The sequence below is a fragment of the Mus pahari genome, chromosome 9 (assembly GCF_900095145.1).
Source record: "Mus pahari chromosome 9, PAHARI_EIJ_v1.1, whole genome shotgun sequence".
Classification (NCBI taxonomy): Eukaryota; Metazoa; Chordata; class Mammalia; order Rodentia; family Muridae; genus Mus; species Mus pahari.
The window spans coordinates 49,631,381-49,647,131 of NC_034598.1; the positions used below are offsets into that span (position 1 = coordinate 49,631,381).

At 44.8% G+C, this 15,751-nt stretch overlaps 1 protein-coding gene across 16 annotated transcripts in view; it reads right to left on the minus strand.

The window, feature by feature from the left end:
• Positions 1 to 15,751, minus strand: part of R3hdm2 (R3H domain containing 2) — a 119,296-nt gene that overhangs the window by 26,112 nt on the left and 77,433 nt on the right. For 7 of the 16 annotated variants that reach the window (XM_021204455.2, XM_029542043.1, XM_029542039.1 and 4 more), the window contains 8 exons: positions 14,889 to 14,967; positions 14,196 to 14,255; positions 13,214 to 13,354; positions 12,585 to 12,693; positions 9,901 to 9,996; positions 7,177 to 7,208; positions 7,007 to 7,060; positions 617 to 849 (listed from right to left, as the gene is read on the minus strand). In XM_021204455.2, the coding sequence (XP_021060114.1) occupies positions 617 to 849; positions 7,007 to 7,060; positions 7,177 to 7,208; positions 9,901 to 9,996; positions 12,585 to 12,693; positions 13,214 to 13,354; positions 14,196 to 14,255; positions 14,889 to 14,967 (804 nt within the window). The remainder of the gene's footprint in view (positions 1 to 616; positions 850 to 7,006; positions 7,061 to 7,176; positions 7,209 to 9,900; positions 9,997 to 12,584; positions 12,694 to 13,213; positions 13,355 to 14,195; positions 14,256 to 14,888; positions 14,968 to 15,751) is intronic. The other 9 variants (XM_029542049.1, XM_029542042.1, XM_021204456.2 and 6 more) reach the window with 3 other exon arrangements.

Sequence of the window (15,751 nt, forward strand, 5' to 3'; positions counted from 1 at the left end):
ACAAAAGAAACAAACAAAACCCCAAAGTCTGAAAGAAAAATCAAAGATGCAACTAGATTTAAGAATGAGTAATGGCGGGCTGGAGAGATGGTTCAGTGGTTAAGAGAACCAGCTGCTCTTCCAGAGGTCCTGAGTTCAATTCACAGCAACCACACGGTGGTTCACAACCATCTGTAATGGGGTTTGATGCCCTCTCCTGGTGTGTCTGAAGAGAGCAATGGTGTACTCATATACATAAAATAAATAAATAAATCTTAAAAAAAAGAAAAAGAAAAAAGAGTGAGCAATGGCACCAAGTGTGGTAGCTTGCGCCTTTCATCCCAGCACTCAGGACAAAAGGGCTATAGAGTGAGTTTCAGGACAAGCAGGACTTCATAGAGAAACCCTGTCTCAAAAACAAACAAACAAACCCACGAAAACCTAACAGACAAACAGATAGACAAACAGATTTTTAAAAAATGGGCACTAGCTCCAGGAAGTCAGATTTCCTCTCCTCTGTTAAGTTTCCAAGTGACTGCAGTGACCCAGATGTTTCACCTACAGTTAAGTGCTCGATATTTTGCGAAAGTCAAGCAAGCAGGGAGGGTGTGAGGTGAAAGGAGAGCAGCTACTGTACCTGGCCTGGAGAGCCTGCCTGCACTGCCGCCTTTGCTGCTGCCAATGCTGTCACCACGGGTGAGGATGGAGATTCCACTGAAGCTGCTGGCTTTGGTGACAGGTGGCCGCATACTGCGGACAGAGCCATCGGAGTCTGTGCTGCTCCAAGGCCGTGGTTCCAGGGATTTGAGTTCGCTGTCTGTGCTGCTCTGTCGACTGCTTGAGGTGCGGCTCAACCCTTCCCGGTTTCCCCTGCAGAAACCACAGTGGTCAGAGGACCTCCCCCCAGCCCCCCAATTCAGCAGAAGGGCCAAGAGAGAGAGAGAGAGTTCCTTTTTTTATTCTCTCACTAACAAAGAAGAGGGGGAGGGGTGTGAACACTGACTTCATGTTAGTTGGTTGGCCAATCAAGATCTGATGGGAGCACAGAACAAGGTCCAGTGTAGTCACAAAGGGCACAGAGGCAAATCTGAGAGGCAGCGCACTGGCAGCTACTTCAACACAGTGACCCGGGGCGAATGGGAAGCGACACACACAGTACTGAGACTGACTGTGGCTTCTTTTCCACAGCCTGCAGGGACCTCACACATGCAGGAAATGGGGGGCAACAGAAGGGTGGCAGCAACTTCTGGGACTTCTTAAAACAAGAGGATTCCTAGAAGTTAACTGTTGGTAGAAAGTGGTGCGGAGGGGCCAGTGCCATGGATAAACTCCACAGGTCTTCCAGACAGCATGCATCGAAGCCAGCGGAGGGACTACTTGTGATTGCTTTCCAGGGGTTCGAAGGTTAGTGAATACTCTGTCCAAATTGTTTTGTGGAAATTCCATCTTGGTTTCTGAGAACAACAGATGCCTCTGTTGCTAAGGACTGATGTCAGGAAGACAAAATATATGATTGGGACTTGGTAGAAAGGGACAGGGGTTTGACTGTACTTAACTTACAACCTTACTGCCTTGAGTGAGGCACAAAACTACTGAGAAAGGGATTCTTCTGCTCTTGTTTGTAATAGAATGGCAGGCATTGTCTACACTGGGTATTGATAGTGTATGCCTTTAACCCCAGCAACCAGGAGGCCGAGGCAGGTGGCTCTCTGAGTTTGAGGATAACTTGGTCTATAGAGAAAGTTCCAGGACAGCCAGGGCTACAAACAGAAAACCTGTCTCAAAAAAAAAAAAAAAAAAAAAGATTGCCTGTGATCAGAAATGGCAGAATGCCTCACTGTTGACCTGAAAACTTTTATCTTGCCTTAAAAAAAAAGATGCATGTATAAAATGTTTTGGTTATATAAATATATGTATACAACGTATGTGCCTGGTGTCCACAAAGCCCAACGAGGGCATCAGATCCCCTGGAACTGTAGCTACAGATGGTCATATGTAGCCATCGGGGTGCTGGGAACTGAATTCAGGTCCTCTACTAGAGCAACCAGTGCTCCTAAGTACTGAATCATCTCTCCAGCCCCTAGAGATTTATTTTTTGTTTGTATGTGCACCTGCTCTGTGTGCCTGCCACAAGTGTACAGATGTCCATGGCAAACAAAAGAGAGGATCCCCTGGAGTAGGCGGTTGTGAGCCAACAAGTGCAGATGCTGGGAATCAAATTACTACATTTTACTCAATTATTTTGTGTTCGTGTGTGTGTGTGTGTGTGTGTGTGTGTGTGTGTGTGTGTGTAGGTCAGAGGACAACTTGAGGTGTGGTTGCTTCTCTCCTACCATGTGAATCCCGGGATCGGGCTCTCAGGCTTGGTGGCTGACGTCTTGCCTCACTGATCATCTCCCTACCTTCTGCCTTATTTTCTGAGACTCTCAGCAAATCTGGATAACTAACTCATTCCATTAGCCTTCTGGCCAATAAGCCCCATGGCCGCTCTGCCTGTCTCCAGCTCACTCCTGGGATGGGCTACAGATGTGTTGCCATGGCCAGTTCTTCCAAAGGTGTGGGGTTCTACAGTCAGATCTCCATGACTGCACAGACACTGTACAGACTGAACCATCTCCTTAGCCCCTCTCCTGAGCACTTACTGCTTCTTACTAAATGCATGCAAGGTTCAGCAATTTCCTTCATTTTAGTTTCATCCCAACAACTACTACCTGGGGAATCCCATGACAACAATCACCAAGATTTTGGTGTATATACTGGTGAGCAAATCATAGTAGTTTCCATTTCCTTCTTTTCATCATTGTCCTACCAAAACCAAATAGAAAAATGCTACCCCAGTCGCTTTAGCGCCAAAGGCCCTTTGCACAGTTATTTTGAGAGTGAGCTAGCTTGTCTCCTTCCTGCCCCATCTCTTCCATCAGACAGGACCCCATCATCCTGTGCTGGCTGCCCTGGCTGCCTCACTCTGTAGACCTGCCTGCCTCTGCCTCCCAAGAGCTGGGACTGCAGATGAGTGCCACGGGTGGCTGGCGGTCACGTTTCTGGTTTCTATTAACCATGTCATGGAGAACTAACAACATGCTGGCACAACTGATTAGCAATATACCAGTTCTTTGCTACCCCAAGTATACAGAGTGTCACGCTTCTCCATATGGAGCTAGAATAAGGGACTGTACCATAGTCTTGTTTCTCTAAAACTTCATCTTTATTCTCGGATGCCAAGAGCAAAAAAGGAAGCAAATATAAATCAGAGACTGTTCAAAACAAAAGCAGGATTGAAGCAAGAGCCAGTAGCTCTGTCTCAACAACGTGTATGTAGGTTACGGGCAGTGCCAATGGATGAAGCTGCTCATTAGACACTAGAGCATGGACTCTATTGGTCTTCTCAACCAAAAGAGTGCATTCATCAGGATAACTTGTCCTTTACTTTCTCTTGGTACCTGAGGCAGATGGAGAATGAGGCATCTGTAGACTAAGTGCCTTAGGAAGTAGTGCTTCTGGACCTACCTAGTGTCCCCACAGCAGTAATGGTCAAACACTCAACAATGGATTGTCTGATGATTTAATACCTTATTCTCTTGATAGAGAATCTAGAGAGAAAACACATCAATTTCTTTCTCTATAAATAATCGTATCACTAAATATAGGCAACTTGGGAGAGTCACTAAAATTCCCTTCTGAGGAGTGACTGGGTTGGGTGCATGTTAGAAATGGGGCAAGGATAAAGAACACATGCACACTCCATGGGTTGTAGAACCAGAGCTAATCCAGGCCAGCTCGGCCCTGACCTCTGCTGCTGTTTCGAGGCGGGTGCTGTGGTCCAGCCGGGCCCCAAGCCTGCTCCATGCCAAGGATTCTCCTGCCTCTGCTTCCTTAGTGCTGGGATTCAGCTATGTGTGGCACTAGACCAGCTCATGTAGTATGACGATCAAATCCAGGGTTTCATATATGTTTGGTACTGACATGTAGGTTCATACTACCAACTGAGCTTCTCTGATTTAGTTTTAAAGTAGATTTCATTTACTTTTTATAGGGAGAAGTCCGGTTTGTTGGATCTGAGAAATGGTGGGGTTATAGAAGGGGCAGCATTTGATAATGGTGGTCTATTTATCAATGGACTAAGACTTCCAAAAAACTGGGGAATTGCCAGTTATTACCAGTGTAGATTATAAAATTTGGTGTATTATGTATTTCAAAAACATGAAATGGACAGAAATATATGGTGTTTTACTAGTAAGATTCTGGACTATGATTCAAAACAGGGTAAGCAGTCAGTCCAGGACCTGCATTTTAAATTACATTTTTTTTTCCTTCTTTGAGACAGGGTGTTATGCAGCTCAAGCTTGCCTCAAACTACCTAGGCAGACAAGGATGACCTTGAACTTCTGATCCCCCTGCCTCCACCTCCTGAGTGCTGGGATTCCAGGTGTGTACCACGATACCCACATTCTTGTGCTGCTCCTGACCCTAGGTCCTTGGTACACTGAGTACGTTCTCCCCAGCTCAACCACACCTAACCCAGGTCTAAAAGTCTCTTGTTCGTACATCTTTGTGTCTTCTTTTAATTTATTCATTTATGTGAGACAGGGTTTCACTGTAGCCCCGGATGTCCTAGAACTCACACTGTAGACCAAGTTGGCCATGACTCTATCTCTTCCCCGATCAAAGCTGTGCATCACCACACCCAGTTGTCGATTTAAAGTTACATGTGTACGTGGGTGTCAGCAGGGAGCCTGTGCTTGCTATGTGCCCCAAAGAAGGTGTAACTACAAGCATTTGTGAGCTTCCTAACGTAAGTGCTGGGAACTGAACTTGGGACTTGTACAAGATCACTATGTGTTCTTAACTGCTGGGTCATTGTTCTAGTCCCATTTTTATTTGTAATTGTTAGTCATTTTTTATATCTGTGTGTGAAGGTCAGAGGACACCCCCAGGGGCTAGCTCTCTCCTCCACCACCTGACTCCTGGGGCTGAGCTCAGGTCACCAGGGTTGGTGGCAGCTGCATCTGCCTGCTGAGCCATCTCACTGGTCTTCACCTAGGTTTTTAATCAAAACACAGTTTGATTTTTCAGGCTTGAAAAAAAGATTTGGAGAGGTGAGGGCTGCACCTGCTCCCCCAATTCTTCAAGCTATTATCTGCACAGTTTGGTGTAGCCTAATGCTCCCAGGAAAGCATCACTCTTAGCAGTGAATTTGAATTAGGCTTCAAATAGAACACATCTGAGAGGAAGAAGGGCTGTCTGAAAGGAGCTGGTGTGGGACAATAAAAGAACGCTGGACAGAATCAGCCTCGGCCTCGCCGCTTACAGCCACATACACTGGTCCTCACTACTCCATCTCTACCTTCTGTTTCTTTTGATAAAACAAAAACAGTTGATCAGGTCAATACACTGAGAAAGTTGAACCAGGTGAGATATACTTCAGCAACTATAAGAAAGGCACTGTTCTCCGGGATAATTACGACTACAAAGTATATACTATCTAGCAGAATTTCGTTTTGTTTTGTTTTTTTAAATGTGAAAAATTCACATATCTTTGGTACTATCAACAGTGCAAAGCTCACTCAGCCTCTGGTTTTCAGATGGACTTCAAGGTGGCACTGTCTAAAAATAAGAGTCAGAGGGGGATGGAGAAATGGCTCAGTGGTTAAGAACACTGGATGCTCTCCCACAAGACCTGAATTTGATTCCCAGGACGGACCTCAAGGCAGCTCACAACTGTCTGTAATGTCTTTCAGGGAATTCAATGCCCTCTTCTAGCCTCTGTGGGCACTGCATGGATGTGGTGCATAGACACTTATACACACAAAATAAATCTTAAAAATTTTATAAAAATGTAAATTCTCTATCTTTCCCAACAGTGGGAAATGTCTTTCTCCTTCCTCCTCTTCCTTTTAAGATTTATGCTTATTGATATGTCTGTGTGTATCTTTGTGTGGAGTGTCAGTGCTTGTGGAGGCTAGGGGCCATCTGATCCCCTGCGAGTTACCTGATATGAGTGCTGTGAAGGCGCTCAGGCCTTCTGTAGGAGTGGTGCACACTGGCAACCACTGAGCATCTCAGCCTCAGCTAGAGCTTTAGTGAGACCTATATTCTGAGTCTCCTATCACACTCGGTTAGTATTGAATACGGTGTTAAACACTCAGGCCCTCTACACTCTGCAGCTTTCCTGTTGGTAAATCAGGAGAACAGACTTACAGTGCATTGGTGCCAGCATAAAGTATTCCTCTCACACCCATCCTACATTATCCCTCAGGACGGGACTGAGAGATTAAAATGAAAGATTTTATGATGTTCACTTTGTTTAAAAAGTAAGAGTATTGGGTACTGGAGAAGTTAGTACAGCGAGGAACAGGAGCTCTCCTCATGATGAAGGGTAAGCAACAGACAGTCCTTTAAAGGACATGCTCTAGGTCCACTCTAATACACACCTATTCTCTCTGGGACATTATACTATCTCAAGGTAAAACCACACACACACACAGATTCATATATGCATTTATATATGTGCATATATTATCTTTCCTAGAGACACAAAACAGTCCCTGTTAGGTTCAGGTATCAGCTATCCACACCTCTCCACAGACTAAGCAAAGGCAATCTGCAGAACCATCCTTTTACCTTACAATAGGTGTATGTTTGAACCTGTTCAAAGTGCTGAGCTCTAGGCCGTGTGTGTGTGTGTGTGTGTGTGTGTGTGTGTGTGTGTGTGTGTGTGTGTGTGTGTGTGTGTGTATACACGTGTGTGTGAGTGTGGAGGGGGTGGGGAGCAGTACCTGCCTGGCCTGGCCTGGCCTGTCTCCCCTTCCCTGTCTACTCCAGACCCAGTGACACTGGCAACAGTAAAGTCACTGAGGTGGAGCCTTTTTCTCCCAAAAGGAAAAAAAGAATCCAGTATTGCAAAACTCACAAATTTAATTATTCCACAAGCAGCCATGCATGGAGCAAACTCACTCACTCCACTGAAAAGATTACAGCAAAACAAAATTAAAAATAAAAAGGAGAGATATAGATCACACACAGGTACCTAAAAATCTGCCTTCTCTTGTGAGAGCTAGAAGAAAAGGCTTCTTTGGAGAGTCTGTTGGTTAACATCAAAAACAAAACAAAACAAGAATAGCATCATTATGGGATTCTGTTAGCCTCACTGATAGAGCTGAGCAGCAGGCAGAGAGCAAGCTGAGTGACTGTACTAACCTGATGTCATTCAGATATCCATTCTGGCCGGTCTAGGTAGGGGAGAAAACGGAAAATAACTCATAAGAAAATAATAAGGCACAACAGAAAAGGATGTCCACAATGCTATGAATACCCGCACTCTCACCCATCAACAGGGAGGGAGCAAGGCTAAGGGCCCCACCGCCTTACCCCAGACCAGTTTCTCACCTGTGAAAACAGCCTTTCCATAGCATTTAAAATGAAGTTGGGTAAGGGGAGAAGTGTCAGAGGAGGGACAGGAAAGCCACGAGCCTAATTATCCCCTTAGCGCTACACTCATTGCTCTAGCAGTGAGCCGAGGGTGATCACTGCCATACGTTATCTCAAGCACAGTCGAAGGAAGGGGGCATGAAAAGGAAACTTCAGCTTTTGGAAATTAACCTCAGTGGCTGTTACTCTTTCTGCCCTTTGTTTGGCCACGTGAAAGGCGCTGTGCCTTGAGTCCCATCATGGGTGAGATATTGGGGATGCAGATACTTTTTAGGGCCTAAAAAAATGAGGACATTGAACTCTGAGACAGTCCCACCAGGATTATTTTCTGACAAAGCCACTGAGCTGAGTGAAGTGAGCCCCGTGGTGGACCCCAAACCTTCGGAAAGGCACTGAGGATGGGCGTCCAGCTGTTGAGCACAGCAGGCTCTGCACAGGGCAGCTTTCCCAAGCTGCAGCGCAGGCTCTAGAGAAGGCTGCAGCAGCAGCATTTCCATCCGAACACCCTTCTTGGCACTTCCCGTTCTTCTGGGCCTGTCCTTGTCCTCACTCTACCCTTCCTCATTCCCTCTGACTGGGCGGGCTCCTCTCCACAGGAGTCTTTGGAGGGTGGTGGGCTTTGGCCATTTCTCCTCATCTAGATCTTCTGACATTCCCGAGGCCTCTACTACAAGAGCTAGGAAATACTGAAACGAAAGTGATAAATCCACAAGGATTTAACAAAGAATACATGTATTAGCAGAGGCTTGAGAGACTAGAAATCAGGAAGAAAAAGTAGAGAAACGCTAACTTTGCCTTTGCTATGGCTGTAGGTAGCTATCCCACTGCGGTGATAACTAGCTCCAATGCCCTGAAATAAGCCATCTGTAATTTCAGATAATAGGGCTTTGCCAGGGCCTGACACAGTGAGGCAATCACTTTCCATGTGTCAGTGAGGCAGAGGAGTACAGGCACAGTCAGCAAGGCTGTCACTGCTGGACTACCTCATCTAAAAGTCCAGAGCAAAGCATGCTAGCTATCAAGAGGTAGCTTCCATTAGGCTGTGACCATGGCCGCTAGCGTCAGAGTCTACAGCAAACACCAGCACTCTGGCTAACTAGCATTGTTATGCTAGGCTGTTACCAAATCTCTGTGTCTTAGATTCTCCTTTATAAAGTGAGGAAAAGTAATTAAAATTACTTCACAGACCTGTTGTGAAGATGACATAAGTTAACCTACAAGAAATGCCTAAAAGATAGTAAGTACGACATAAGCATTTCTATTCACAACTTATGGTCATCCTGGCCATAACCATGATATCTCTCCTCTCATTCCATCCACCTGGTTAGCAGGTAATGTACTGAACTCTCTTGAGAAGGGTAATTTGGAGGACAGACTTTTCTGACCCATAATGGAAATCTACATAATAGAAGGTAAGAAGATTGCCTCTTGAATTCTAGGCCAGAAAGCTTGTTGTGTGCCACTTTCCATAAGGATTCTTAAAAGCATTTGGCTGTCTAGACAACGAACAAACATTTTTCTAGAGCGGAGACCATTATTGTTCTGAGTGAGGTGATGATGAAAAGACACACACATTGTTTTGTGTGCGTTTGTGTGTGATATAAAAATGGGAGCGGTGTCTTGATGAAAGAAGAAGAACAGAGGAACGGTGGGAGAGTAGTGTCCATCCACATGATTCAAACTTCCTTTGTTGCTAAGATGTTACTCTGTCTGGATCCACGTGTTTTGAAGATCTGTTCTTCTGTTGCTCATCTAACCTGTCCCTGAAATCCTGCTCTATATCTCTTAGACTAACAGGCAAAGGCAACTAGACACAGGGTGACAAGTGCATTTGATATGGCCCACAGTTCTTAAAGATAAAATTACCTAAGCTGGCTGACTGTTGTCCTTTGGACCATAAAGCCATTCCTGTTCTAGGAGCAAGGAAAGAAATACAGGAAGAGGGGGCTTCCCGTCCCAGTAGTGTCCTGTACATGGGGACTGTGGGGCCAGTAGAGGATGATGCCAGAACAGCCCTTTAATAAAGCAAGCATCAATATATCCTAAAAACAAACTGGCCAAACAAGATGTGTGTTGAGCCTGTATGGAATCTGAGTCTTCTACTGAGAAGCAAAGATGTGTAGAACAGACAGCGGAAGTTGGGAGGGTGAGTGGGAGGAGACTGGGCAGGAGAGACGTAGGGCCCTTCATCACTCTGCCAAAACCAATTCCCTTTCCAGTCTAGTCATATTTACCAAATTCAGTCACTCCAAGTCTTGGTTCTCTTTGTATAGCACACAGCAGAATGTATTCCAACACAAATGAAAACCTGTAGCTTCTCAAGAAGCCATGCTCAGGGTTAGAGGTCAAATCTTGGACTGACTGATGTTGGTGAAAAGAAAAGAAAAAGAAACAAAAGACCCAGCAATATTTATGGAGGGTTCATTCCATTCACAGTTCCAGAGATTAAGAGCTAAAAGCTATGGTCTGACAACTCTCAGAAGCTACACTTACCTCTCGGGCAAATATTCTCTCTCGGACCCTTTGATATTCCTCCTCTCTCTCTTCTATTGACTTGCTCCTCCTTCCATCCTGCAATGGAACTCTCATCTAGATCGGTGAGCAGAATTAAGCTAGTTAAGTTCTCCTCGTACTGCAAGCTCACTGCACACCAGCAAGGAAGAGAAACTGGGAAAGTTTACAGTTGCCATAAAAAAAATTAAAAAAAAAAGGAAAATAAATAAAATAAAATTTCCAGTCCTGAACAGGTTTCACTGGGCACATCTGACCATGCAGTTTGGGAGATCAGCTTTTCTGGATGGTAGAGGACTTTTCCACCCTCCCCCAAACCCCAAATATCAACAACAACAACTATGTATAAGGACTGGGTCGATTCCTTAGGGTACTCAGGTACTGCTCAGTCAGTAAAGATCAAGCAAACAGCCTGGGAAAATAAACAACTGTGCTTTAGAGGGCAAGCAAGGGGAAGAAGGAAGCTGGAAAGGGCAAAGATGTAAGTGTTTAGCACAGCTGAACACAGAGGAGGGTTACAGAACTACACTGAGCAGGACCCTTCTTCAGTCACTACTGCCACATCCTAGCAACCCAAGTCAAACAGGACTTAGCAGAATCTCCAGAGTGAAGCTAAACTCAAAGACTAAGCATTATTCTCATCTTAATTACAGCAATTGAGGGGAGTTGAGACAGAAATACGAGAACAGCGCAACACAGGAGAGAAAGAGAGAACAAATGGAAAGAAATGAGCAGAGAAAGGAACAGATAAATGAGGCACAGTGAAAAGAGGAGAGGAAGACAGCAAGGGTAGAGGAGGAGACGGGGGACAGAGAGATGTTCATGTTCTCTGACAGACAGAGTGACAGACCAATGTTGGATGGGCAAATGACCACTCTGGCTTCCCACCACCATTCTTCCTGTTGCTGCTCTCTGTGAACCTGTCCTGGGCCAGTGTAACAGAGAACCCTTCTCTACGTGACCACAAAGGCAAGGAGCTCCAAGGCTCATCACGCTACAGGCAACTCTGACCTCAGTCAGTGGCTCCAGATGACTCTCTGCGGAACCCACTGCTCTAGGCCAAAACTCTCCCTCTCTTTACCTGTTTCTAAGGCTCCAGACGTCTGGGGCTTTAGCTCTGGTTAGATACTGCCCTCCACACGCTTTACATCCTGTATTCTACTGATGTGTTTATCAGCTCTATTACAAGGAGACGCAAGACCCTTGACAAGCTGCCTGGCTTCGAGCACAGCATGCCCATGGCAGGGTAGAAAGCATAATGGGGCATCAAGGCCAATCCCGCTGCCGACTCCCAGTAAACTTACTTGAGGCAAGTAACTTAACATCTGGTAGACTCAACTTTTTTATGTGTAAAGTGGGGTTAGTAACCCCATTTACATTGGGTTGTGGAAAGGATTAAAAGAGATAACATATATATGTTTAAAGCAAAGCTCAGCTCAGGGAAAACAATAAAATAGCAATACTATGTTTGTTACTAATACCACAGCCAGAAAGCACACAGAATCTACCCTACTAGGGACCAAGCTTGAAGCTGTGAGAGGAAAAGTTCACAGTAGAAACAGATTCCATTCCACTCCAATGCGCCTGTAGGCCTGAGTACTTCCTGATACATGAAAAGGGGCTTTGGGAAAATGTAGAGAAGGGCATCAGGATGGAAAGGCTTTTTCTTGTTTTACAAAAATTTGTCTTTTGTAGTTTTCTTTGCTTTCAATCAGACCCAGCGTGTTTGTCCACATTAGATAATGGTGTCTTTCTTAAAAGGACTCCCTTTCATATTCAAGTAGCAAACAAGAAGGTCCTGGTCTCAAGACCACATAGCATTTCAGGAACCCTAAGTGTGGCTGTAGAAATAAGGCGTTGTTATATGGTTACCACTCCTCACCAAGACTCACACTGGGTCCACCTGGCCACACTCTTCAAATCTAATTCCCTTTGGCAGCCAAGCAGATGTAGGATAACTCTAAACTCTCCATTCAGCTAAGAAAACTAATCCTCAATCATTTGCCACCCAAAGGGACAGAGGTCAGAACAGCAGGCAGCCCCGCCATAATGAAAGGATAGGACGGTTTAGTGTGTCTACTGCTTAGTGCCACACGAGCGGGTCAAATGGAACCTGCGTTCCCAGCACCGAGAGTCACATTAACTCACCATGGCGAAAGGAGCTGGGAAAGATGAAGTAGTTTACCAAAGGGGATCAAAGACACACCTCTATAACTGGTTAAATTAGACCATAACTTTGTCAGTTTAAGGCTAGCCCTTGGCTAGGAGAAGAGTGGAAATGGGATAAAGTAACTTTTGGTTATTTTGGTAGCTCCCAGTGTAAATTCTGCAAGACAGGGAGGGGTTGGGCAAAGAGATGACACTGAAGGCAGCCACACCAAGGCTGACACAGGGAGGAACCTTGTTTGTCTAAAATGAAATGTAATTACAAGTTAGAAGCAAACCTAAAGAACTGTAGGCCAAATGAGACCTCAGCACCGTGTCTCTCTGGGGCTTTGAGCATGGCAACCGTCGCCAATCCTCAGTGGTAAGCCCCCAAAACTCAGGAGAACAGCTCTATGTATTTTTCCATTTTAAGATATTTTCATTTTTTTTTTTCCATTCCCCTAAATCCTTCTTCCTTCCCAGTTTCTCTCTTTATAGGCCCACCCTCTTCCATTCTTCACCTGGTTATCATCTCGGTCCATACTGGCATCATCTCTCTTGAGAATGAATCTCTGTTGAAATTCGGTGTTCTTCTCATCTTTTATATGTTCTGAGAACCTCTGTTCAGGGCTAAGATTTGTAAAGAAATGTGAAAAGAAGGAAGGAAAAAGACCTTTTTGTTAGGGAGAAGAACTTCTACACACACTTCTCCTAAATTTCTATTTCTACGCAAGAGAAGTTTTGCTGTTAGGAATCACCACAAAAGTGAAAAAGTCACATGAAGGTTCAAGTGAAATCTTTGTGTGAAGTTCCCTCCCCTTTATTGAGATAGCAGCTCATGCAGTAGCTCTCAACTCCTGAGTCTTCTGCCTCCCTGAGGGCTAGGGTCACAGGTGCACACCTCTACACGATGCCTGTTCTTCCGTGTAACACCTCTTCATTCAAAGTTGTGTCTGGCCTACGCAAGGTGAACAGAAGCTAGGGCCAGTCTTCATGAGCCACCAGTATCTCTAATCAGAATCTATCTCTAATACCTCACAGAAGTAGGAATTGATGGGATGCCCTCCTCCCTCCCCTGGATGCTCTATCTTCCTCTTCTGTCCTTGCTGATTATCCCATGAGAACTGTCCAATCAATGGTCTCTCCTTACATCCTCGTGCTGCTGGTTTTGTTGATGATGACAGCTTTCCCTGTTTGATCAACATTGTGGTCCATCCCAAAATAGGCAGCTACCCGGTGTAATAGCATCCGGTGGTAGGAGGTCATCTGAGGGAACTTCTTGAACTGGTTGCTGAAGAGAAGCCAGGGTAATAAGTAAAAGGAGAGTGAAAGCAGCAGTAACAGAAGCCAACTCGTTTTCTTAGGAGCGGAGGGCCAAACTGTGTGTGTGAGTGTGTCCCACTGCTACTGTGTGAGTGTGTCCCACTGCTGCTGTGTATGTGTGTCCCACTGCTACTAAGTGCACGAGTGTGTCCCACTGCTACTGTGTACATGAGTGTGTCCCACTGCTACTAAGTGCGTGAGTGTGTCCCACTGCTACTAAGTACGTGAGTGTGTCCCACTGCTACTAAGTGCGTGAGTGTGTCCCACTGCTACTAAGTACGTGAGTATGTCCCAGCCCCTAGCAGCACTGCTTGTTCCCAGTGTGTGGAGCTACCTAAGGTCTTGCTTCCACACATCTGAACATTGTCAGCTAAAGGAAAATGGGAGTAGAGTAGTATCTGGTGAAACCTAGCTGCTAAAAAAAATATAAACTCTTGTTGGCTCAAGTTTAAAATTTCAAGATTATTTCTCCCTCTTTTTTTTTTTTAAAAGAATCATTTATTTATTTTATATATATAATGAGTACACTGTAGCTGTCTTCAGACACACCAGGAAAGGGCATCAGACCCCATTACAGATGGTTGTGAGCCATCATGTGGTTGTTGGGAATTGAACTCAGAACCTCTGGAAGAGCAGTCAGTGCTCTTAACTGGGGAGCTATCTCTCCAGCTCCTCTCGCAAATTCTTTCTCCCAGGGAGTATTACTTCCACGTTCTTCCTTTGAGGAAAAGACTGATGCCCAAGGTTGTCCCCACTTCCTCCCCAGTGCCCCTCCCACCTCCCAAGTGCATTTCATCAGAGAAACCTACTTGTTGTCATTGATGAAGTCCAGAATCTCTTGCTCTAACTTTAGCAGCATCATTCTGTCCCTGTTTAAACAAGATTAAAACAAAACAAAACACAGCCCTCCCACAGACATTAAAAGCAGGGACTGAAAACCAAGTTGTTCATCACAAAAACTGAGGGATATATCCAAACTCTAATAATGAACATCATAATGCACAAACTGAGGAACCTCTGTAGACTGTCCTTTGGTATTCTGAAAAAGAACACCAACTCAAGTACATATTTTATAGATCTGTTCTAATCATGTCTTTGTTATTTCTATCAGCACTCTAATAAACACATACTCTACACTTGTGAATGTGGGCATTAGCCTCATCCCACCCAGGATGCAGAGGGCTCTAATGCAGCTATGACTGTTCATCCACCAGTCACTCGCTTGCTCCTGTAGAACTTTTTAACCAGTGAGCACGTAAGTATTACGCTCTCAGTCATTATACTCTTCTACAACATTGTTGTCAACTTGTCAAAACACAGAAATCTCAATGTGACAATATTCCAAATACTTCAAAAATAAAAAACAATACTTTAGAAGAATTAAGAAGCAGTGGGCATTCTATATTCTAATAATAGCAAAATGCTGGAGGGAAGCTGTTTGGCTTCAGAGTTCCGCTGCCCACCCTCTCTCTTTCCCCACACACCAATCATGTTGTTATTACCTTGGGTTCTTTTTCAGTGTATTTACAAGAAATTCATGTAGATCTATTCCAGTGGAGTCGGTATATTCTTGGCTGGAGTCTAGAACCAAAACAAAAGAAATTTAAAAGAAATGAAACTGCTTTCACAGTCTCTAATTTTAAACAAAAGTCAATGTCTACACAGATGTTATGAAACTAGGACACTAGAAGTAAACTGAAGGTCTCAACATGAAGTCCTGGATGGCATTTACTGCCCACTCTGTGAGGCTCCCAGCAAGGACTGGGCTGGGATAAAGCACTGGTCTAGCATATGTACTGTCTGAGGTTCAATCCCAAGTATTGCTTAAAACAAAAACAAAAACAAAAACAAAAACAAAAACAAAAACAACAGAAGGAGAAGCCATGGGCTGAGGGAACAGCTCGGTGGGCACAGTCAGACTCCAAGTACCCTCACGAGAGCTAAGCCAGCACTGGGAACAGAGGTGAAGACAGGTAGCTCTGTGGAACCCACTACCCAGTAAGTTTGGTTGAATCAGTTCTAGGTTCAGTGTAGAAACTGTCTCAGAAAATAAGGTGGAGAATCTGATGAGGTGCTCGGGGTGGAGGTGCTTATTGCCACAGCTGGTGACCTGAACTTGATTCCCAGAACTTAGTGGAAGGAGAGAACTAACTCCTGAGAGGTGTCTCTGATCTCCACACAGACATGACACAAACAAAAATAAACAAACACAGAAATATGTGTAAAAAAATATAATAAGGTAGAGGGCCAAAGAAGGACACCTGACTTCAACCTCTGGCCTCCACACATGTGAACATGTATACACGCACACCACACACATACACACACACACACACACACACACACACACACACACACACACACA